General features: G+C 39.1%; 1 protein-coding gene across 1 annotated transcript in view; it reads right to left on the bottom strand.

Moving 5' to 3' along the window:
- USH2A (usherin) overlaps positions 1-26405 on the bottom strand; it is a 714551-nt gene that overhangs the window by 491972 nt on the left and 196174 nt on the right. The window contains exons 17-19 of the mRNA XM_045983172.1: positions 26031-26300; positions 24279-24448; positions 16272-16416 (exon numbers count right to left, since the gene is read on the bottom strand). Of these exons, the coding sequence (XP_045839128.1) occupies positions 16272-16416; positions 24279-24448; positions 26031-26300 (585 nt within the window). The remainder of the gene's footprint in view (positions 1-16271; positions 16417-24278; positions 24449-26030; positions 26301-26405) is intronic.

The raw sequence follows: 26405 nt of genomic DNA, 5'->3' as shown, positions 1-26405 counted from the left end.
GGCGGTGGAAGGGCGCTGGGGTCAGGGCTTAAATAAGAGAGCCAGGCCAGGAAGCCATGATTTCTCGACTGGCCAGCACTGTACTGCAACTGGTCTCCAGTTGGTGCCCAAAAGAGGAGAGAAGATTCTCCCCTCAGAACCTCAGAAATCAGTCTTGCCTTGTTCCCAGTCTATTCTCTGACTGGAGAAACAAGAGCAAAATCCACTTTATCACTTCCTCCTTCTTGGTTTACTAATAGTCTCCTCCACGAGAGAAGACGTACAATGGAACCAATGGGGGAAGGAGAGAGCTGAGCTTCTAGACTGGCTCCTTAGGCCCCCAGTTAGGGAACAGGGCTATTCCAGAAGTTGGCCTCTCTGGTCCTCAAGGCCTCATCTATTGAAGAGCACGACAGACCCGATTGTGTCTTCTGGTTTCAAATTTCTCTGACTGAACCTTTTCAAGCACTGTTTCTCAGTGAGGAAACAAGGAGGGGGATGCTGGACTTCGGACACGGGGATCGTCTCAGCCCTCCAGGAAGCCAGCCAGCTTACCCCCTTCAGCTCTGAGCCACCTGTTTCTTTACCTCAGCATGGCAAATATTAGATTTCGCCATGTGTTCTAGGACATAGAGAAAGGCCGGAAAGCACTGCTTTCAGAGAATTTAAGGGAAATCGCCTCCCTGGTGAATCAACACTACCTTTCCCAGTTGTTGTTCTGGTGATCGTCAATAACTTGCACGTAACGAGCATCCTAGATGTGCCGAGGAGAGGACCGACGCTCTCTGAGCTGCACAGGGAGCAGCAGCAGCGAGGACAGCGAGCACTGTCCCCTGAAGTCCGCCATTAATAAAAGGTAGCTGCTTGGACTGTAACTATGGCATCCTTGCTACCCAAACTTGAAGCTTTTATGGGGCTTATGCAATTAACTACTTAAATGCATCGTAACACTTGCTTCTCTGACAGCAAAGTATTGATTTTTTAATCATTTTCAAGTCTCCTCTAGCGCAAATAAATGTACTACAGTTACAGTTAATGCACTGTGTACATGCGTTAAATGCTGGTGTGACACAATTTGTTATTTTGTGATCTGAAGAACTGAAGTTTGGCTTCTCAGAAATTAGCATCACTGATCTGATATCAATATGGAAATGATGGTTGTCCTTGATACTCCAACTTCTCTAGCTGCAAAATGCTAGAGACCTTTGTTAATAGGATAGTTAGGCTTTTAAAAAGAGAAGGAAGGGGTGCTGGACATAAATCTTTTATATATGTCAGTGTAGGAGAAAATTAAAAATAGTCTAACAGAGAAGATACAGTTTATATTTTCCTAAAGGTGTCACTGTGGGACCTATGGCAACTTTGTTCAGATGAGTTTTGCTTACTTAATTGCTTCCCTTGTACTTATTTAAGGTAGATCTATCAAAATATTTTACATACTCTCTGATCCAGATGATTTTTACATATTCCAATCGTGTTGTTTTAACACCTTTCTGTCGATAACACATTACAAAGCTCGAAGACTGTTTAAAAAGTATGATTTTGGCATGCCCAAAGGGCCAGCAGAGCCCATAGTAAAGTCACATATCTGAAGGCAGACCTGAGACAGAGGTCATTACGTGTCTCATCAACAAGCCTTTTCCTTGAGTGCATCCACACATTCAGAATTAAAGTTGGTGAGCAGAAAGCAGTTAATTTTGTTTTGTTAGAAATAATATCATTTTAGTTTTAGCATCTAAGACAGATGCCAGCCTTTCACTCCGAACAGATGGTAATTCCATCTAATAGAGCATCTCTGTATTAGTAAGGTCTGTTGTGTATACAAACAGTAATAAACAGTAGGTAAGGATCAAAATAAATTTTAATTGTTGACATTAAATTCTGGCAGCCACCGTTCTAAGGCTGCAATATTCCTTTTTCAAGTCTGTCAGATTTACTAACGCCGCAAAAGCTTTGCCGAGAGCTGCCAGATCCCAGTTTCAGTAAAAAGGGTTTTTGCGTGCCACCAGTTATAGATCTCTGCACGAGGATGTCTGTTTCCATACACCGAAACGATTGTTCAAGGATAACATGGAACTAGTACTACCATCTCTGTGATGGTCAGCCGGGAGTCCTTTTAGAATGTTCCTGAAGGACGGAACATTTCATTAAGAGAGTAGTATAAAATGCTACATCCAAACTGCTACATGATGCATGAACCATAATACCACAGCCCCTTTCCTACCCTGCTGGTAAGGGTCTCCCATTCAATTCATTTTATGCTCTTTGCAAATCTGGGCATTCCTGAACTTCTCTGAAAGTGACATCATTCCTTTCATTTTGTTTGCTTTGCTTGAGTCTGAAGGATTTCCCTGACAATCAGAGTTACCATCAGCTGCGCTCTTCCATAGGCTTTGCTGTGGATCAAGTGTGCCAACAAGCACCAATTTGGTCCTGATATTGCCTCCAGCGATCTGATATTACAAGTAGTAGCCGCTATTTATTTTGGGAAGTGGCCATGTTTAAAAAAAAAAAAAATCATTAAAAAACCCAGTTTGGCATTCAGGTGACTGTTCAATAACAAACATGCTTTGCAATCATATTTCTTTAAAAAAAATGGATGTATTTTTTTTAATCATGAAAAATATATTGCTTCCACCATATGGGACAACCAACGACTCACCAACCGATTTAAGATGCAGCATATTGAGCTGACCATATGTTACAGTGCTGTTGAATGGCTGAGTGATTCATGCCCGTCACATTCTAGTATATCAATTAAAGCTCCTTGAAGTCTGCATGATTTGTGTCTCTGTTATTAAACCCTGCTAATTCATCCCACTTACACATCTGTTATAAATCTCTAGGAGTGCTGCATGATTCATGGCAATCTGTGGGCATGCTACAGCAAATTCTTCTCCTTGTAATTAACAGTAAATTGTTTTACTGCGATGCAATGAATTTTTCAGTTATATTGCAAATGAACTCCTAAATGTGCGGTTCTTTCCTAAGAACTGACTTATATCATTAGGCAATTAAAAAGTATTGCTTTGAACCAAAAGCTTTTAATCAAGAGAAATACAACTTAAACATTGCTTAAGAGCCACAGAAATTTGACATGTTGGTTAAAAGTGTAAAATAATTTCTGTTGTCGAAAGAGCAAAGCAAACAAACAAACAAAAAACCCTCAGAGTATCCCGGATTTCACGGACACTGAGACACAGCACTGCGGGCGGGGAAACACTCAGCCAGACAAGTTTGCACAGATACTGTTTATCTTAGAAGTTACTTAAGTCATCTGTCGTGACCAAATTTCTCAGATTGCTTTCTACTTCTCTAATTGTAAAACAGTGCCTTTATTCTTGAAATAAATAATCGGATAATTAGCCAAGTTGAATCATCAGAGGATTCCAGTGCTGTTCAAGTGTTCTTGTCAAAGGTGAAGCAAATTCATTTCAGCTCGCCTCTGCAGCTCTTCGAGGAGGCTTTGATTTTTTTTCCCCCACTTTCTTGGCAGCAGCTTCAGATTCATGAGTCCATACATCAAGTCGGTAGTTTAACAACAAATGGAATTAAATTCAAAGAAGGGAAACTAATTGAAGGACAGCAACAAAAGTGTTTGGTAATGTGCTTTTTAATATGGCATGCCACATTTGCATGATAATTTTTCCTTTTTAGTATGGAGCAGAAAGTGACTAGCTTAATGAGGGATTATTCAAGACAGGAACGAACAAAATGCATTCATAACTAAGAACAAAGATTGTATTATGAAACAAAAACAGGCAACCTTAGAGAAGTAACGGGATGATTGGTTTATGCATTATGAATAAAAAGATAGAAAAATATTTATATTAGTATTCACTAATGACTATATATACAAGATTGTTGTAATTAAAATTATAAATTAACATATTAAGAGTGCTTGTTTAATCACTCTGGGTCCTATTCACAATGAAAAGACTCATGTACCTGCATGCAAACAATGTGTGTTTTCAACTGAGCTGCAAACAGCCTATACATTTTACTTTGGATTCAGAGAAAAACCTTAATGCACCAGTAATTACTCGCTTAATGGGAGGTGGGCACTTCTAAGCTGGTTGCGTAGAGGTCAATTTATGACAGGCAAAGGAGATGCCACATTGTTCGCCCAGGGATGGAGCTCCAGAAGGAATTTCTCTTAAGAAAGGTTTAAAGTGTGCCGAATTCACAAAGTGTGGAAGCACACCAATTTCCTAACATTGAAAGGGTAGTCTTAAATTTAAAACAAACAAACAAAAAAAACCAGCAGGGACTCTCACGGGCCTGGGGCCATGCGTACATTACCCTCAGACATCCAGAAGCAGCTCCTGAGCCACCAAAGACCTGCTTGGAGACTCTGTTACAGGGAAAAACACAGCTGCTCCTGGGGATACACCTCCCTGCAGATCAGTTCTCAGGTTTGTTGCCGGCACGATCCTAACCGAGCAGTGACACAAAACTCTGGATGCAATGCACCGATTCTAACCACATCTCTCACTGAAAAAATACTTGAAACAAGAGCAAATTGTAGTTCTCAAGCTTTCTAATGAAAGTCAGATCAATCTTTACAAGTACCTTTTTGATTTCTGTAACTGAGAGTTAAGGAGGAAACATGCATTCATGAATCAAGGCTTCGGAAAGGCTGAATGCTACTACTAACTTCTGGTGCCCTTTTTCAAAGTTTTTGAATGGTCACCGGCTCCTTTCAATCTCCCATAATAAATTCCTGTGAACTGCGTTTATGCTGAAGAGTTAATTCCCCACACAACCATTAGAATTCGTTGCAGTAATATATTGCCTCCAAATTGCAGTTTTATGACTGGAAGAAACAGGGCAGGAAGAACCCAAAAGCTGCAAGTCAACTTTGATTTCTTCCCTACAGCCAACCTGTTGACTCTTCGAAGGGATCAACCTTCCCTTTGTTTCTTTCTATGACTTAGGATCTACGAGTTATATCCAGGTGTTTAATCCTAAGAAAACCTTAAAAGAAAACTTACGTTTATGAAAAATAAGTCTGGTAAGAAAGATACTGGATCTGTAATTGCTGGACTTTTCCTTATATTCCAACCAAAAGAGGTAAGTTCATTCTTACTAATCTCAATACCCTCCACGCCAAAAAAATGATGTCTTTTAAAATAAATCAAATGGCAAGCAAAAATCATTTTGCCGTATTTTGTCATGTAAGCATCCTGATCCTCTGCTTGGCAGAAGAATCAGGGTTCTGACCAAATATATTACAGGATTAAGGAAGAAACATTTTCCAGGAGAACACTAAAATCTCTTTTCCTTCAGAAATGAAAGCATTTGGGGTGCCTGGGTGACTTAGTCGGTTAAGCCTCTGCCTTCAGCTCAGTCATGGTCTCAGGGTACTAGGATGGAGCCCCGCATTGGGCTCTCTGCTCAGCAAGGAGCCTGCTTCCCCCCTCCCTCTGCCTGCCTCTCTGCCTGCTTGTGATCTCTCCCCAGTGATGTCAAATAAATAAACAAAAACAGGGAGGAGTCAAGATGGCAGAGAAGTAGCAGGCTGAGACTACATCAGGTAGCAGGAGATCAGCTCGATAGCTTATCTAAACATTGCAAACACCTACAAATCCAACGGGAGATCGAAGAGAAGAAGAACAGCAACTCTAGAAACAGAAAATCAACCACTTTCTGAAAGGTAGGACTGGCGGAGAAGTGAATCTAAAACGACGGGAAGATAGACTGCGGGGGGAGGAGCCGGCTCCCGGCAAGCGGCGGAGGAACGGAGCACAAAATCAGGACTTTTAAAAGTCTGTTCCACTGAGGGACATTGCTCCAGAGGCTAAACCAGGGTGAAGCCCACGCGGTGTCAGCATGGCCCCAGGTCCCGCAGGGTCACAGAAGGATCGGGGGTGCCTGAGTGTCATAGAGCTCGCAGGTATTAGAACAGAGAAGCCGGCTCCAGAGACAGAGCCGAGGACTGAACTCTCAGCTTGGGGTTACCTTGAACTGGTCACAGGCTGGCTGAGCTCGGAGCGCGGCTAGAGGCTGGGGATACGGGAGTGATTGGGTGCTGTCCTCTGGGGGCACACTGAGGAGTGGGGCCCCGGGCTCTCGGCTCCTCTGGGCTGGAGACTAGGAGGTCGCCATTTTCATTCCCGTCCTCCGGAACTCTATGGAAAGCGTTCAGGGAACAGAAGCTCCCAAAAGCGAACCCGAGCCGATTACTTAGTCCGGCCCCCAGTAAGGGCGGTGCAATCCCGCCTCCGGCAAAGACACTTGAGAGTCACTACAACAGGCCCCTCCCCCCAGAAGATCAACAAAATATCCAGCCAGGACGAAGTTCATCTATCAAGGAGAGCAGGTTCAATTCCTAAGACGGCAGTGCAATTCCAGAGGAGGAGAAAGCAAAGAACGGAACTTATGGCTTTCTCCCCATGATTCTTTAGTCTTGCGGCTAATTCAATTTTTTTTTCTTTTTTCATTTTTTTTTCTTTTTTCTTTTTTCTTCTTCTGCTAAATTTTTTAAAACTTTTACCCTTTTCTTTTTTAACATTTTTTAACTAGTTTATCTAAATATATATATTTTTTCTCTCTTTTTTATATTTTTTCTTTATTTGTTTTATTTTTTAAATTTTTTCTTTTTTTTCTGAACCTCTTTTTATCCCCTTTCTCCCCCCCACAATTTGGGGTCTCTTCTCATTTGGTTACAGCGCATTTTTCTGGGGTCTTTGCCACCCTTTTAGTATTTTATTTGATCCTTCATATCCTCTTATCTGGGCAAAATGACAAGGCGGAAAAAATCACCACAAACAAAAGAACAAGAGACAGTACCGAAGGCTAGGGACCTAATCAACACAGAAATTGGTAATATGTCAGATCTAGAGTTCAGAATGACGATTCTGAACGTTCTAGCCGGGCTCGAAAAAGGCATGGAAGATATTAGAGAAACCCTCTCTGGAGATATAAAAGCCCTTTCTGGAGAAATTAAAGAACTAAAATCTAACCAAGTAGAAATCAAAAAACTATTAATGAGGTGCAATCAAAAATGGAGGCTCTCACGGCTAGGATCAATGAGGCAGAAGAAAGAATTAGTGATATAGAAGACCAAATGACAGAGAAGAAAGAAGCCGAGCAAAAGAGGGACAAACAGCTACTGGACCAAGAGGGGAGAATTCGAGAGATAAGTGACACCATAAGACGAAACAACATTAGAATAATTGGGATTCCAGAAGAAGAAGAAACAGAGAAGGGAGCAGAAGGTCTATTGGAGAGAATTACTGGAGAGAATTTCCCTAATATAGCAAAGGGAACAAGCATCAAAATCCAGGAGATGCAGAGAACCCCCCTCAAAGTCAACAAGAATAGGTCCACACCCCGTCACCTAATAGTAAAATTTACGAGTCTTAGTGACAAAGAGAAAATCCTGAAAGCAGCCCAGGAAAAGAAGTCTATAACATACAATGGTAAAAATATTAGATTGGCAGCACACTTATCCACAGAGACCTGGCAGGCCATAAAGAGCTGGCATGATATATTCAGAGCACTCAACGAGAAAGACATGCAGCCAAGAATACTCTATCCAGCTAGGCTATCATTGAAAATAGAAGGAGAGATAAAAAGCTTCCTGGAAAAAAAAACTGAAAGAATTTGCAAACACCAAACCAGCTCTACAGGAAATATTGAAAGGGGTCCTTTAAGCAAGGAGCGAGCCTAAAAGTAGTAGATCAGAAAGGTACAGAGACAATATACAGTAACAGTCACCTTACAGGCTAATAATGGCACTAAATTCATATCTCTCAATAGTTACCCTGAATGTTAATGGGATAAATGCCCCAATAACACGACACAGGGTATCAGAATGGATAAAAAAACAAAACCCATCTATATGCTGCCTACAAGAAACTCATTTTAGACACAAAGACACCTCCAGATTGAAAGTGAGGGGGTGGAAAACAATTTACCATGCTAATGGGCATCAGAAGAAAGCTGGGGTGGCAATCCTTATATCAGATCAATTAGATTTTAAGCCAAAGACTATAATAAGAGATGAGGAAGGACACTATATCCTACTCAAAGGGTCTGTCCAACAAGAAGATCTAACAATTTTAAATATCTATGCCCCTAACGTGGGAGCAGCCAACTATATCAACCAATTAATAACAAAATCAAAGAAACACATCAATAATAATACCATAATAGTAGGGGACTTGAACACTCCCCTCACTGAAATGGACAGATCATCCAAGCAAAAGATCAACAAGGAAATAAAGGCCTTAAATGACACACTGGACCAGATGGACATCACAGATATATTCAGAACATTTCATCCCAAAGCAACAGAATACACATTCTTTTCTAGTGCACATGGAACCTTCTCCAGAATAGATCACATCCTGGGTCACAAATCAGGTCTCAACTGGTATCAAAAGATTAGGATCATTCCCTGCATATTTTCAGACCACAATGCTCTGAAGCTAGAACTCAATCACAAGAGGAAAGCTGGAAAGAACCCAAATACATGGAGACTAAACAGCATCCTTCTAAAGAATGAATGGGTCAACCAGGAAATTAAAGAAGAATTGAAAAAATTCATGGAAACAAATGATAATGAAAACACAATGGTTCAAAATCTGTGGGACACAGCAAAGGCAGTCCTGAGAGGAAAATATATAGCGGTACAAGCCTTTCTCAAGAAACAAGAAAGGTCTCAAGTACACAACCTAACCCTACACCTAAAGGAGCTGGAGAAAGAACAAGAAAGAAACCCTAAACCCAGCAGGAGAAGAGAAATCATAAAGATCAGAGCAGAAATCAATGATATCGAAACCAAAAAAACAATAGAAAAAATCAATGAAACTAGGAGCTGGTTTTTTGAAAGAATCAATAAGATTGATAAACCCCTGGCCAGACTCATCAAAAAGAAAAGAGAAAGGACCCAAATCAATAAAATCATGAATGAAAGAGTAGAGATCACAACTAACACCCAAGAAATACCGACAATTATAAGAACATACTATGAGCAACTCTATGCCAACAAATTTGACAATCTGGAAGAAATGGATGCATTCCTAGAGACATATAAACTACCACAACTGAACCAGGAAGAAATAGAAAACCTGAACAGGCCCATAACCAGTAAGGAGATTGAAACAGTCATCCAAAATCTCCAAACAAACAAAAGCCCAGGGCCAGACGGCTTCCCAGGGGAATTCTACCAAACATTTAAAGAAGAACTAATTCCTATTCTCCTGAAACTGATCCAAAAAATAGAAATGGAAGGAAAACTTCCAAACTCATTTTATGAGGCCAGCATCACCTTGATCCCAAAACCAGACAAGGATCCCACCAAAAAAGAGAACTACGGACCAATATCCTTGATGAACACAGATGCAAAAATTCTCGCCAAAATACTAGCCAATAGGATTCAACAGTACATTAAAAGGATTATTCACCACGATCAAGTGGGATTTATTCCAGGGCTGCAGGGTTGGTTCAACATCCGCAAATCAATCAATGTGATACAACACATTAATAAAAGAAAGAACAAGAACAATATGATCCTCTCAATAGATGATGAAAAAGCATTTGACAAAGTGCAGCATCCCTTCCTGATCAAAACTCTTCAAAGTGTAGGGATAGAGGGCACATACCTCAATATTATCAAAGCCATCTATGAAAAACCCACCGCAAATATCATTCTCAATGGAGAAAATCTGAAAGCTTTTCCAGTAAGGTCAGGAACACGGCAGGGATGTCCATTATCCCCACTGCTATTCAACATAGTATTAGAAGTCCTAGCCTCAGCAATCAGACAACAAAAAGAAATTAAAGGCATCCAAATCGGCAAAGAAGAAGTCAAACTATCACTCTTTGCAGATGATATGATACTATATGTGGAGAACCCAAAAGACTCCACTCCAAAACTGCTAGAACTTGTACAGGAATTCAGTAAAGTGTCAGGATATAAAATCAATGCACAGAAATCAGTTGCATTTCTGTACACCAACAACAAGACAGAAGAAAGAGAAATTAAGGAGTCAATCCCATTTACAATTGCACCCAAAACTATAAGATACCTAGGAATAAACCTAACCAAGGAGGCTAAGAATCTATACACAGAAAATTATAAAGTACTCATGAAAGAAATCGAGGAAGACACAAAGAAATGGAAAAATGTTCCATGCTCCTGCATTGGAAGAATAAATATTGTGAAAATGTCTATGCTACCTAAAGCAATCTAAACATTTAATGCAATCCCTATCAAAATACCATCCATTTTTTTCAAAGAAATGGAACAAATAATCCTAAAATTTATATGGAACCAGAAAAGACCTCGAATAGCCAAAGGAATATTGAAAAAGAAAGCCAAAGTTGGTGGCATCACAATTCCGGGTTTCAAGCTCTGTTACAAAGCTGTCATCATCAAGACAGCATGGTACTGGCACAAAAACAGACATACAGATCAATGGAACAAAATAGAGAGCCCAGAAATAGACTCTTAACTCTATGGTCAACTAATCTTCGACAAAGCAGGAAAGAATGTCCAATGGAAAAAAGACAGCCTCTTCAATAAATGGTGCTGGGAAAATTGGACAGCCACATGCAGAAAAATGCAATTGGACCACTTCCTTATACAACACATAAAAATAGACTCAAAATGGATGAAGGACCTCAATGTGAGAAAGGAATCCATCAAATCCTTGAGGAGAACGCAGGGAGCAATCTCTTCGACCTCAGCCACAGCAACATCTTCCTAGGAACAACGGCAAAGGCAAGGGAAGCAAGGCAAAAATGAACTATTGGGATCTCATCAAGATCAAAAGCTTTTGCACAGCAAAGGAAACAGTTAACAAAACCAAAAGACAACTGACAGAATGGGAGAAGATATTTGCAAACGACATATCAGATAAAGGGCTAGTATCCAAAATCTATAAGGAACTTAGCAAACTCAACACCCAAAGAACAAACAATCCAATCAAGAAATGGGCAGAGGACATCAACAGACATTTCTGCAAAGAAGACATCCAGATGGCCAACAGACACATGAAAAAGTGCTCCATGTCACTCGGCATCAGGGAAATACAAATCAAAACCACAATGAGATACCACCTCACACCAGTCAGAATGGCTAAAATTAACAAGTCAGGAAATGACAGATGCTGGCGAGGATGCGGAGAAAGGGGAACCCTCCTACACTGTTGGTGGGAATGCAAGCTGCTGCAACCACTCTGGAAAACAGCATGGAGGTTCCTCAAAATGTTGAAAATAGAACTACCCTATGACCCAGCAATTGCACTACTGGGTATTTACCCTAAAGATACAAACATAGTGATCTGAAGGGGCACGTGTACCCGAATGTTTATAGCAGCAATGTCTACAATAGCCAAACTATGGAAAGAACCTAGATGTCCATCAACAGATGAATGGATAAAGAAGATGTGGTATACATACACAATGGAATACTATGCAGCCATCAAAAGAAATGAAATCTTGCCATTTGTGACGACGTGGATGGAACTACAGGGCATCATGCTTAGTGAAATAAGTCAATCGGAGAAAGACAACTATCATATGATCTCCCTGATATGAGGACATGGAGAAGCAACATGGGGGGTTAGTGTGATAGGAGAAGAATAAATGAAACAAGAGGGGATTGGGAGGGAGACAAACCATAAATGACTCTTAATCTCACAAAAGAAACTGGGGGTTGCAGGGGGAAGGTGGGATTGGGAGAGGGGGAGGGGGTTATGGACATTGGGGAGGGTATGTGCTATCGTGAGTGCTGTGAAGTGTGTAAACCTGGCGATTCACAGACCTGTACCCCTGGGGATAAAAATACATTATATTTTTATAAAAAAAAAATTGGAAGGGGAGGCGAACCATAAGAGACTATGGACTCTGAAAAACAACCTGAGGGTTTTGAAGGGTCGGGGTGGGAGGTTGGGGGAACAGGTGGTGGGTAATAGGGAGGGCACGTTTTGCATGGAGCACTGGGTGTTGTGCAAAAACAATGAATACTGTTATGCTGAAAAAATAAAAAAATAAAAATAAATAAATAAATAAATAAATAAAAAATCTTAAAAAAAACGAAATGGAAGCATTTTACATGGAAACAAAATGTAATGTATTTCTTTTAAGGGAAATTCAATATAAGGAAAATTTTGGCAAAGAACAAAAAAAAATTTAAATTTACATATGCAAAGGTACACATTCAGAACATTTTAAATTTACCATTACATTTTCCCCTCTAACTGCTCAGTCCTTTACATTCCACCACTAGAGTTCTCCCCAGAGGTTCACCAACATCACCTTCCTTATAGATCACATTCCTCTTGCTTTGCCTATAGCGTATGGTACTACAGAATCTTAGATCCTTCTAGAATTCTCTCTTCCCATAACTTTTTCTGACACTGTTCCCTCTAATTCTGACCATTTCTCGGTTTCCCCTTACTCCTCCTTTCTCCTTCTCCCAAAATATGACCATTCACTAAGATGTGAACTTTCAATTTTTATTTTCTCTGTTTTCATTAGGTCATTATCGTCCACAGTTTTAGCTTTATCTATATGTAATACTTACAAAATCTGTATCATTGTTAAGCTCCAGATTTGCATTTTCTGCTGCAGGCTCCTTATAATCATCATGGATGTGTTTCTATCAAATCAAACTCAAACTCCTGGGTCTATTTCTCCCATGCGTTCTTTCTTCATCTTTCTCATTATCTTTAATGACATCACCATGGTCTGCAATATTTACTGTCATCTTCAATTCTTCCTTCCTCTTAACCTGTGGATTTCTCTTCCTTGGTTCACCTGTGTTCCCTTCCATCAATCTTTACTTCTATTCATTGGATTTACTCCCTCACTGCCTCTTCAAAAAGTCTACCAGACTCTATTTGCAAATATCTTCCAGTCTAGTCCACATTCTACTTCCAGAGAACTCTCATAAACCCCAGTTTTCATCCCATTGGTACCTGGGACAGTGCTAATCTCTAAAATAGCGATTAGGGTAGCATGTGCCCAGTAAATACCTACCCAAATCCTAACGAATCCTTTAGAGTCCACCGCAATGCCATTTCATCCGAGCTAACTTCCCGATCTCCCAAATCAAAGCTATCTATCCCATATTTTATGTTCCCATAGCTTTCTTTTGTCCTTTCTCCAATGCTTCCAGGTGTTAAGCCTACCTGTTGTATGTTGACGTCTTCATACAAGAACCATCAAGGTGTCTTTGAACAGAATTACCTTTGAATTCCCCACAGGGGGATTCAAATTTGAAATCTGTAGTTTTTGAGCAAAATTTTGAAATGCTTACTATAACTCTAAATGGTATAGTCCTTACAGAACTGAAAGATAATGCTTTTAGGCTTTAGCACGCCTATGGTTTATTTTTGTAACACAGCCCTTAGTTTCAGGACTCTGCATTATTTCATTTGTGTTGTAAGAGTGTAATAGAAGCAAAGTTGTAAAAAAAATTTTAGATTTTGATAATATTAGAAATTTTACAACATTTACATTGTGACAGAATAATCATGATAAAAATAACACTTTTGAGGCACCTGGGTGGCTCAGTGGGTTAAAGTCTCTGCCTTTGGCTCAGGTCATGATCTCAGGGTCCTGGGAATGAGCCCCGCATTGGGCTTTCTGCTCAGCAGGGAGCCTGCTTCCCCCTCTCTCTCTGCCTGCCTCTCTGCCTACTTGTGATTTCTGTCTGTCAATAAATGAATAAAATCTTTTTTTAAAATATTAACACTACTGAGGTTTGCTTTGTGCTGGGCACTGCTTTCAATATTTAAATTTCTTAATCTTCATGAACCCTATAAAATAAGTTATCCTTATTTTTAAGTTGGAAAATCAAGCCACACGAGTCACATAGTTTACTCGAGGTCACAGAGATAGTATATGGCAGAGCCCAAATTTAAACCCTGGCATCCTGGCTTATTATGCTTCCCCCAAATATATGAATAAGCTCTTATTTTTAAAAGCTGATTAATCTGTGCATCGCATCACTTTCAGAAACTACGAGAAGTTTCCAAGTTCTATCTTCCAAGGATAAAGAGTCAGAATTCAGAAGACTTAGATGAGTTTCATTTCAGTTTCATTCCACTTCATTTCATTCCATTTCATTTCAGTCCACTTTTCCAGTGGACAGGAGTGGCCTTCAGTATCCTCACCGTAGCTAAGATGCAAGCTGCGCAGAGCCCTCAGCTATGGTATCTTCCATGCCACAGAAACCAGTTACTATGACACCAAGGTGGATGCTGTTAACACAAATTTATCACTGGTGTGTTGACCAGGCAGGCTCTGTTCCATAGACATTTGTCCTGCTTTTCTCTTCCCATCCCCAGGGCCCATCCAGTCTCTGCATTTTGCATGAAAACACAGACTGAATCTCATCTGGAGGACAGTGCGTGTACTAGCGGTAGAAACTATGGCACGTGTGGTGCAGACAGGAGACACAGTGGTATGCAGTGAGGGAGAGACTTGAGGGAGGGCTAGTTACTGAAAGTGTTATTGGAAGTGATGTCATGATGAAGATGAATTAGACTGAGGACAGCCCCAACTGTTGAATAGAGGCCACAGAGAGATATTCTGGATCAATGTAAGAAATCACCCTTTGAAAGAGGTCTCTAAACATGGATTTGCCTGAGAAGTGGTAGTTCCCCTACCACTAAAGGTATCAAACTTGAGTTGGATAAACACTTGGGAAGAATGTTACACAGAACATAATATTATTGGTTAGAAAGTCACACTAGATGACTTTTGTTCTGAAGATTCTATTATTTGTTTATTTGGGAGAGAAAAAGAGACAATGGAGGGAGGTGCAGAGGGAGAGGAAGAAACAGACTCAGTGCTGAGCACGGAGCCCAGTGCAGGGCTCAATCCCATGACCCCAAGATTACAACCCAAGCCAATATCAAGAGTCCCATCCTCAACCAACCGAGCCACCCAGGTGCCCCACACAGATGACTTTTAAGTCCTTTACAACCCTGGAAGTCATGATTTCAGTTCTGCTCACTCGCATGATCACTCTATTTTCTACTATAACTCAAGCCAGTCTTCAACTTGTGTTGTTTCTATTTTTGCTTTTCTCCAGCCTGTAAGACAGATTCCTCTTTTTTGATCCCTAGCCCCAAACTACATCATTTTTCCAAAAGGACACAAGGAGCCTGCCTCTATTATCCACATTCAGTAATCCTCTAATAATCAAATATACAAAAATAAATAAATAAAGAGTGTTACAGGATAATGGTATTTTGTACAATCTAGGTATGCCATAAATGTATGCATATATATGAAATACATATAAATATAAAAATACATATAAATATAAAAACACAGAGTTCAGTTGTAGAATTTCCTTAGAATTAGGGAGTCATTCTCATTGATGGAAAATTTGAAGAAACAAAATTACTTGGATGAAATCATTTGAGCCAAACAAGGTTTTCCAGAACTAAAGCAAGGCAAAACAAAACAGTAGAATTGGACCTGAATACAGTTAGGGAAAAGGTATAGGGAATATTTTTATAGCTAGATAGGTTTGCATAATATCTGTCATTCATCTAGGAGTCTCTTAACCTTCTCATATCTAGACATTTTCTTAAGGAGCACCAAGCCTTGTTTGATTGCTGACAGAAAAACTGATTTGAAAATATACTAACTGTGGAGTGACTGAGTTATGTAGGTGTTAGTGTTAGTGTTCAAGTTTGTATGAATCTAGTTTGCTCTAAGTAAAATCTATACAGGCAAAAATCTATACAAACCATTTCCTATTAAGATCTAACTTGATAACCAGTCTTTTTTATTTTAATTTCACAGACTTAGGAGCTTCTTACTAATAACAAAATAAATAATAATTACACTATTGCCTATCCAATAAAGGAAAAATATAACATCAGGTCAACCCAGTAATTCCCAGATGTCTGCCTTCAGTCCCAAAGGGCAGATGTAAGCAGCTCTAAAGCCACAAAAAGGGCCAGAAGGAAGCATTCTGAGCTCTCCTAAGAAGCCACCTGAATACTTCTAATGGTCAGAACATCACTAGGAGGTAGGGTGGTTGCTGAGCCCTGGAGTTGCTCTGCATCTAATTATATTTCTTATTATGGCACAGGTGTGACTCAAGGCTCCCACAGACCTCTTAAACTTCAGCTCATTTTCTTACTTTTTGTTCGTTTAAAAATGTCAACCTTGGTAGCAATCGGAGTTAGTGATTGAGGAGCAGGAGGAACCAGAAAAGATAAGTATTAAGTCCAAACTAGAGAAGGTATTGAGCTTTAGAAGTGTTGGTTTATAAAGATATAATATATTTTTCATGTCCATTAAAACTCGCTTACCTGCTGCTAATGTCTGTCCTGCTCCTGATGCACTGGTTACACAACCAACAGAATTGCAGAGAGAAATAGTGAAGTTGTATATCCTATAAGGTTTCAGTTCTTTTACAACGTAAGACAGTTCTTGGGATTTAGCAGTGTACAACACCTTTAAGGCAAAAAAAAAAAAATCAAATAATAAACAGTGTGAGAAACATAACCTTGGCGTCAAGAATCCATGAATCCAGTCATGTTCTATGAATTCAGACAGAGGAATTATTGCCAACTGCTGTTAGGAAACGGATTTTTTTTTTGAAGAATCTCAACAAGCTAGGATTTAATTGATAATTGTACAATCACACTGTTTTATGAGGTAATAATCCTGTTCCTGAGTGGATAAATGAGGAAACCAACTTATTGCCTCATAAAGCAGCGTGGTGGTATGGTTATTGTCACCAATGGTAGAGATAACGGATGGCGACATTGTCATTGTTATCATGAAAAAGTCCAAATAAAACCATGGGGCTTGGCCCAAACTAAACCCGCATAATAATGCCCACACGTTATTTGTGGAGCTAGTACAGAAAAATATCACTATGTTAAATTAATTCCATCATTTACTTGAAAGAAAAAAGCCACAAAAGAAAAAGGAAAACAAGGAAACACATTACTGAGCATCCACATGAGGTCAATTCTCAATTATCTTTCTTATATAAATGAGCATATGCAGATTAGATCAAACAGTTTCATTTTCTGATATATTGTCTTTATCATGCAATTTCAAATGAGAATAGCATATTTGAGCAAAGGAGACTGAGAGAAACTCCATAGTCTATAAACAAATAATTAAACAACTATCACGGAGCATTGGTCCCATCATTATAACTAGAAATGATCAAAAGCAACAATGTAAGTTTACTTAGTTTATAGATACAGAAAGCACTGGAAATTATATTCAGGATAAAAGTCATTGAAACAAATAGTATGACACTAAGCATTAGTATAAAACTTTTTTTCCTAAGGGATGTTAATATACATTCATATCAAATAATCTTCCATAAATATAAATGCAGATAACTGTAAAGGTTAGTAACTTTTGAAGTAAGTTTCCAGATATTTTCACTGTAGAAATAAGATAAAATTCATTTGGAATATTTGCCTGGGTATTCACTTTAAAATTTCATGACCTAAATGAGTAGTTCTAGGAAACAGTGTGCATGGAATATAAACTGTATCATTTATAAAATATTTTTCAGAAAAAAAGTTGATTTCAAAGATTATAAAAATTTAGGAATAATTTAAAACTTTGGGACTATCTCCTCACCACTACAATTAGAAATCAGAAAAACATCAAACACCAAATTGTAAGTACTTTATGTGTCTAATTCTAAAGTTGTTATTGAGGGATTGAGGATATAAAATTTTCTGTTCTGTCCAATGTGACTTTAATTTTTCCACAAATAGAAAAACTTTGAAGTGAGTAAAATTTACTGAATATTGCTATAAAATTTATCCCATTAGAAGAACCTATGTGGGATTAATATAGATTTTTAGAAAATTGAATTGTTTTCCACATAAAATATAATAAATTGGTTCTTATTTTAAGGAAAATGTAGTAAAAAATATATAGCAGAATATTATACAGCCATAAGAAGCAATGAGATTCTGACATTTATGACAACGTGGATGGACCTAGAGGATATTATGCTAAGTAAAATAAGTCAGTCTGAGAAAGACAAATACTACAGGATTTCACTCATATGTGGAATCCAAAAAAATGGATAAAAGAACAAACAAAAAGCACAATCAGACCTGCAAATACAGAGAACAAACTGATGGTTGCTAAAGGGAAGGTGTGGAGGGATGGACAACATGGGAGACACCGGCTTCCAGTTATGAAATCCATAAGACATGGGAATAAAAGGCACAGCAAAGAGAATATGCTTAATGGTATTGTAACAGCATTGTGTGGTGACAGATGGTAGCTACATTTACGGTTAACATAAGTAACATATAGAGAAGTCAAATGATTTTGTTGTACACCTGAAACTAATGTAATATTGCACCAACTATACTCAAACGCAAAAAAAAAAAAATTCAAAATGAAGTATTGCTTATTTCATTTAGGATGTTGGGTCATGTTTTGAACAAACTATTCTGTGGAACAAGAACACAAAATAAATGCTATAAGAAATAGAAAATGTAGATTAATACTAATTTTGATGGACTTCTACTTCTCTACATATAGTTGTTAGAAATCACATGATTTAAAAAAAGACATTTACCTTAAAGCTTGGGCACATAAAATAATCACTCAGATAAAATTTGTCTTTATTGTATATATAGTCATTTTATAAGACTTAAAGGACCAACTTAATTAAAAATTTTCTTTGGGATAAATCTTTAAGGAGCTAGAGAGAACTCCACAGAAGCTTGAAATCCTACCCCGAAAATATCTCCACTTCTATATATTTCCTAGCACCATTCTTAGTCAAAGTTTCTGTAACAATTATTTTACAGTAGGCCTTCCCTAGAAATTTTGGCTATTTTTTTTAACCAAGCTTATAATAAGACACACTCAGGTCAGTGTGGATACAAATTTAATTATTGAGAAGGTGAAGATTTTGACTTTGCCACTCATGATTTCACTTTCTTGACTATATGACTAGGTAGATGGATATATGTAGGGGAGAGAAAGCATAAGAAAGAGAAAAAGTGATGTATCTATATCCTTATTTCAACTTGGCCACAAAGAAAGGACTTTTAAACAAAAAAGATGCACATACATAATTTTTGTCACTAATAAAAAAGCAATATTTTCCTGCTCCACTGAATGACAAAACTATCTTTTTAAAAATTTAATGTAGTCTTCCCAAAGAACAAACAATCCAATCAAGAAATGGGCAGAGGACATGAACAGACATTTCTGCAAAGAAGACATCCAGATGGCCAACAGACACATGAAAAAGTGCTCCACGTCACTCGGCATCAGGGAAATACAAATCAAAACCACAATGAGATATCACCTCACACCAGTCAGAATGGCTAAAATTAACAAGTCAGGAAATGACAGATGCTGGCGAGGATGCGGAGAAAGGGGAACCCTCCTACACTGTTGGTGGGAATGCAAGCTGCTGCAACCACTCTGGAAAACAACATGGAGGTTCCTCAAAATGTTGAAAATAGAACTACCCTATGACCCAGCAATTGCACTACTGGGTATTTACCCTAAAGATACAAACATAGTGATCCGAAGGGGCACGTGTACCCGAATGTTTATAGCAGCAATGTCTACAATAGCCAGACTACGGAAAGAACCTAGATGTCCATCAACAGATGAATGGATAAAGAAGATGTGGTATATATACACAATGGAATACTATGCAGCATCAAAAGAAATGAAATCTTGCCATTTGCGACGACGTGGATGGAACTAGAGCGTATCATGCTTAGTGAAATAAGTCAATCGGAGAAAGACAACTATCATATGATCTCCCTGATATGAGGACATGGAGAAGCAACATGGGGGGGTAGGGGGATAGGAGAAGAATAAATGAAACAAGAGGGGATTGGGAGGGAGACAAACCATAAATGACTCTTAATCTCACAAAACAAACTGGGGGTTGCTGGGGGGAGGTGGGATTGGGAGAGGGGGAGCGGGCTATGGACATTGGGGAGGGGAGACGAACCATAAGAGACTATGGACTCTGAAAAACAACCTGAGGGTTTTGAAGGGTCAGGGGTGGGAGGTTGGGGCAACCTGAGGGTTTTGAAGGGTCAAGGGTGGGATGTTGGGGGAACAGGTGGTGGGTAATGGGGAGGGCATGTTTTGCATGGAGCACTGGGTGTTGTGCAAAAAGAATGAATACTGTTATGTTGAAAAAATAAATAAAATGGAAAAAATAAAAATAAAAAAAAATTTAATGTAGTCTTAGCTCACTGATAATAATCACTAATAGGACCTAATATTTGTCAAGCTCTTTTTTTAAAAAAAAATTTATTTGATAGAGACACAGCGAGGGAGGGAACACAAGTAGTGGGAGTGGGAGAGGGAGAAACAGACTCCCTGCTGAGCAGGGAGCCTGATGCAGGGCTCAATGTGGGGCTTGATCCCAGGACCCTGGGATCATGACCTGAGCCCAAGGCAGACACTTAACAACTGAGCCACCCAAGCGCCCATGTCAAGCTCTTTAAACTCCACAAAAACCATGTAGATAAGGAGAAATGGTTTTCCTGAAGTACAGAGATGTGTGGAAGGCTAGCAATTGACAGAAGTGGATTATGAACAAACAAATTAACTTCTGAGGCTATATCTTTAGGAACTAAGTTTTTTTCTTATTTTTTTTTCTTAGACTAGAATACCATACTGCAGGTAATAGTTGCTTTGAAGCTATGTTTTACGAAGAAATAATAGTTTACAAACCAAAAGAACAGCAACAACAACAATAAAACATCAATGATAAATAAGGTATAACATTAAGGACCACATGAAGCAGTTACAGCTGTAAATTTACCTTAAATCCTATGATACCCTGAATTGGAAGACTAAGTCATTTAAGTTATGAGGTATGTGTAAAGTTACCTCTTCATCTATCACCTGAGACAGATGCGAGTTAGTCAGCACTTATTCTCAGACTAATGAAAAAGTAAAACAAAGAATCATAAATTATTTGTTGGTTCTTCGTCTAGTTTTGTGTTGTAAATATGCCCTGTCTACTGAAAAGTCTCAGAAATTTTGGCAAACCTATTGGTGATGGGTTGAAGAAAATCTCCCCCAAATCCTTTCTCACCTAGTACCTCAGAGAGTGATCTTATTTGGAAATTGGGTCTTTGCAGATATAATTAATTATACTATCATGGATTTAAGGTGGGTCTTCAGTACAAGGGATATATTTATAAAAGAATGGAGAGGGATACAGAGATACAGAAGAGACAGCAACACAGAGAAGGCCACATGAGGACCGGCAGAGATTGGAGTTTTGCTATGCCAAACCAAGGAACACAAGGAGCTACCAGAAGCTGGAAGAGGTAAAGAAGGAATCTCCTGACAGCCTTCAGAGGGAAAATGGTCCTACCAACACTTTGATTTCAGACTCTGGCCCTCCATTAAAAAAAATAAATTTCTGTTGTTTTATGTCGCTTAGTTTATGGTTAATTTGTTACTGCAGTCCCAGGAAACTAATATGATGGGGTACAAAGGTCTGGCTCCTTGACTTATTTAGGACAAACTGATAGAGTCATTTCAGCTCCAGAACCACCCAGAGGATCAGCTTAGACCCTTTTGTCACGCCTCACAATTCAGCTTCTTATTCTGCTCAATCCTACAACTCTTACTACTTTCCTTGTGTTGTTTCTGAGAACATTCCCCAATAAACCTGTACTCAATTCTCTCCACAGCATCTCTTTCCCAGAGAACTTGACCTAAGATAGTGACAGCAGGAGTGCCCTAGGAAGGAGACTCTGAAATGATATTTTGGAGCTGGATCACCAACCAGCTGGCTGCCTAAGATCACCTTGTCACAGGTAGTGAGCAGAATACCGATGGCTCCTAGCATACACCAATGATTCTTAATCTCATTAGTGGTGAACTGGATGACTTACCAATGGAAAGAAGTTCACTGGTTTGGTGGAACTGGCAATTATATGGACTATTTTGGGGAAAGTAGTAATTATAAGGACCATGGAATCAGGTAGCTCTTGCTGGGTGCTATTAATGCATTAAAGAAAGACAAGATCTGAAGGTCATCAATTCAAAGCAAACTGTGAAAACCTCCTTGGCAATATTGGTTCTCCAAATTAATAGCATCCTATTAAATGAATTAGAGAAGCAAAACATGGCAGATATGTAGAGGTCCTGTTAAGCATTATATGCTCCAAAGAATAAGTGATCAAGTTTTTTAAAAATTAAGTGTCTGGGGGCACCTGGGTGGCTCAGTGGGTTAAGCCTCTGTCTTCAGCTCAGGTAATGGTCTCAGGGTCCTGGGATCGAGCCCCGCATCAGGCTCTCTGCTCAGCAGGGAGCCTGTTTCCCCCTCTCTCTGCCTGCCTCTCTGCCTACTTGTGATCTCTCTCTCTGTCAAATAAATAAATAAAATCTTTAAAAAAAAATTAAGTGCCTGCCACATCGGTAAAATTTTTAAGGGTCCAGTGGCCTGAGACATGCTAGCATATCCTTTCCAAAATAAAGGTAAAATTATTGCAATTTGCACTTACCACTAGTAGGAAAGAAACAGAATGTCCTGAAGGCCTTCTTACGTTTTGAAGAGGACATATTCCACATCTAGGAATACTATTCTTGATCAAGTTCTTGAATACTATGGAGTACTGCCAACTTTGAGTGTCCCCTAGGGCTAGAGAGGATTCTCCACAGGCCAAGCCTGTGCTGCAAGCAGCCAAAAAATTTGGGACATAAAGCCTATCAGGTCCTATGGTATTACAGGTAACTATAGAGGGAAAAGATGTTGTGAGACATTTATGGCAAGCCCTCAATAAGAGAATCACAAGGTAGACTCACAGGATGTGGAGCAAGGTCATATCGCACAATGGAAATTAAACACCATTTTTCTAGAGAGCTCCTGGCCAGCTGGTAGGCCTTGGTAAAAGCAGAGAATCTGACTATCAACATCAAATGGCCATGCAGCCAGAGTTACCCTTCATGAGCTGAGTTCTGTCAGACAAACCATGTCTTAAGAATAAGTTGGTCCAACAGAAATTCATCATAAACTGGTAGGCAATATCTGGTAACAGGCATCAGCAGAGTCAGGAATAATATCCTGCCCAAGCAGGTTGTCTGAAACCCCAGGTCAGTTACCATCTTATACTGACTGCTTAATCTCAGCTCACACCTGTGACTTCTCGGACTTCCCTCAGGAGCTGAGAGACTAGAAAAATGTGACTTGCTTCACAGATGGGTGGTCTTAGTGTGGCTGCAAGTCAAAACTGGGTGGTGGATGCTGCATAACCCCACCCAAGGATGGTCCAAACCTCCAGCAGTAAGAAGAAATCTGTTCAATGGGTGAAAACTCAGGCAGTGCATCTGGCCGTCCATTTTGTGTAGAAAGGGAAGGGTCCAAAGATAGAACACATCTCAACTATATGGCAGTGACCTGAATGTATTGGTCATGGGCATGGTGGAGGGAGGGAAGAAGCTTGGAAGATCAGGAACCAGGAAGACTGGGAAAGAAGAATGTGATGGGCCCATGGGAGAGACTCTTACATGTGAAGATCTCTTATATCGTGCTAATGACTGCCAAAGAGGGTCTTCCTCAAAAGAGGTGCTAAACAGCAAGTACACAGAATGACTTGCCCACTTAACATCAGCCACCTCTGTCATTGGCCACCATCATGCCAGTAAAATAGGTTAATGGAGTACATTGACCAAACCATAAACTGGAGGGAAACAAGAACCTCTCCCCCTCCAGGATTATTATATACATATCAAGTGACTTAGTCCATGTACACAATAAAGCCTTCATAAGTTACCTACGAGTATTATCCTCATTACTTCTGGCTAGAGTATGAATTACTAGAAGACAGTAAGTCACTGCATATCCCAAACCTTGACCATGCTAACCTTTGCTGTAAGTTGTGATAAACCCATTCCTCAGAATTCTCTTCTCCTTGGAAACAGAAATATGCAAAATGTACACAGAAGACATTATCAATGTTATCTATATTTCCAAAAGAATTAATATAAATATCAACTGATGGTAGGTTGGTTGAATACATTATTGTAAGCCCAAATAACATGACAGTGTACAACCACTGAAAGTGAGCGCCTTACAAGATATTTAAGGGTAGATGTTAAGTGTAGAAAGCAGATTTTATTAAACAAAATTCTATCTATTTTGTTTTAATACATGCTTATATTAGAAAAATAAGTGATAGAAATAGATAGTGCCTTGTGCACATGGTATTATATTAAGAAACAATGCCACAGGTAAGGAATATATAGGGGAGAATTTGGTCATAGAATTCTGCAAAATCAGAAAATGTCAAAAGGAAGATAATTCAATTCTAAAATACTAATACCTGTGATAATGTTGCCAGAAGAGATAGCTGAGGTGACTGTTCGGAAACCATATTGACCTTATACCCCACAACTTCTCCTCTTGTTACATTCTCTGCTGGCTTCTCCCAGGACACATTGAGGGAGTGAGGTGAGAGCGGGGAGACGGAAGGAGGGGTCATGAATGCCGGCACTGTCAATGACAAGAACACAGGCAGACAGTGAACGCTGTACCTACAGGTCTCCAGATGGAATTCATACACCTACTCTTGTTTCTGACATAACCTTGTTCCTCACATAATATCCTGATTTCTAAACATCAAAGGATATACTTGTGTTTTTTTTTTTTTTAATTCTCTGCAAGGATGTTCTCTACCCTTATATTCCTAGCAAAGATATTTTCCATCTACAAAAGAAAAATCATTTAGGAATTTGCTTATTTTCATCAAGATGAACTACTAGATATGGTAGGAAACCACAGGTATTATGAAGAATTTGAAAGGAGAAGTCATCAAAACTGAATCTTAGTCCACAAAGTCCAGAACAATGCATAGTGACATATTGGATTTTTGATGTAGAGATGTCTTTCACCGAGCCACACTGATACAGCTTGGAGAATATTACTCCTCAGAAAGAGGTAAATCTAAAATGTTCTAAATAACCCCAAAGAAATTTTTAAAGTTTTCAATAAATCTTGATTGAAATGTTCAGAGTATATACGCACATACATTCTCCCCCTGCCATCCTTGAGATCTTAATATGGATTTTAAATGTGCTAACCAAAGGTGTATTATCAAAGGACCTCATCACATGTTCAGTAGCCAGTGACCCATAAGATTATGAGGGTCCAGTATTGCATTTTCACCCATTACTTTTCATTTCTGACCTTGATTTTCCCCTTCCAGAACGCCATGGCTCATCACTTGTGCTATCATGGCACTATTATTTGTCCAAGATGGCTGGTAGTCATTAAGAGATGCTCAAGCACAATGCACATTTTATTCATGAAATGATTCCCTTGGACATCAACCTAAAGCTACCCTTATCCTCCCACAGTCCTAACAGATCCAGTTTAAATCAGGACTTGGGTTTCTTTGAATATCCATAGATTCAAAGCATAACAAAGGTGTCTTTTTTTGGTTAAAGGCTCATGATATTTGAAGTGTTTCAACGTTTTAATGAAACAGAAGGGAGGGGTAAAAATATCTCATTTGCTATAGCGAAGATATCTTAAGAAAATTAAAAATTTTACTCTCCTTCCTTACCGTACTGCAAAATGTTTATAAGCAAATTTGTGAATTACAGATATTGATATCCAGGATTCTATCATTAGGATAGAATCTAGTACCTACACTACTTGCTTTGGAGAGAGAAATAAAAACAAAATAAGATTTGTGAAATTGGTATCATTATCTCTTTCAATGAACATAAATTGTGCTGAATTTGGAGCAAGATAGAACATACTGCCAACCCACTTCAGGAATGAAAACCAATTACGATTTTTGGCAAACATTCCCCAAAGACTATGACTATAGTTATTCTTCCCCCTTGAAGTAATAGCTAAGGCATTTATTTTTTCCCCCCTGAAACTTACTGCAAGTTCTTTATGACCTTGCGATATTTACATAACCAACCAATATATTCAATTTTTCCTTGGCCTACATAAATTTGTAATTCTTGCTTTTCAAAATGTACTTTAGTGCTGCTGACTTTCATTTGGGGCAGTATTTTCATTTGTGAATCTTCAAAGTAGAGTTCAAAACATTTTTCTTCACCTGATTCTCCTGTTCTTTCTGAAGTCCAGGCAGAAGACACACTTCCAGCCATGTTCACAGCCAAGACTCGAAACTCATACTGGGTGTATGGCTCCAAGGCAGTGATGGTTGTGGCTGTTTGAGGAGGGTTTAGTGCATTTTCATTGGCTGATTCTGCAAATGGGTGAGGGCTGAACCAGCCACTGCTCTGAAAAACTTGACTTTCTGCTGACATGGTTTCTCCATCAGACATCATTTTTTTCATGTAGAGTTCATATCTTATAATTATCCCTAGAAAGGTGAAACAGTGAACAAAGAAGACTCATCAGACAGTTTTGGGGGTGTTGTGGGGGTTAGGCTGACTAAAACGTACCAGCTTTGCATTGTTTCTGACTA

The sequence above is a fragment of the Meles meles genome, chromosome 17 (assembly GCF_922984935.1).
Source record: "Meles meles chromosome 17, mMelMel3.1 paternal haplotype, whole genome shotgun sequence".
Taxonomy (NCBI): Eukaryota; Metazoa; Chordata; class Mammalia; order Carnivora; family Mustelidae; genus Meles; species Meles meles.
The sequence above is the reverse complement of the archived record's forward strand: the minus strand, read 5'-3'. Positions and strand labels throughout refer to the sequence as shown.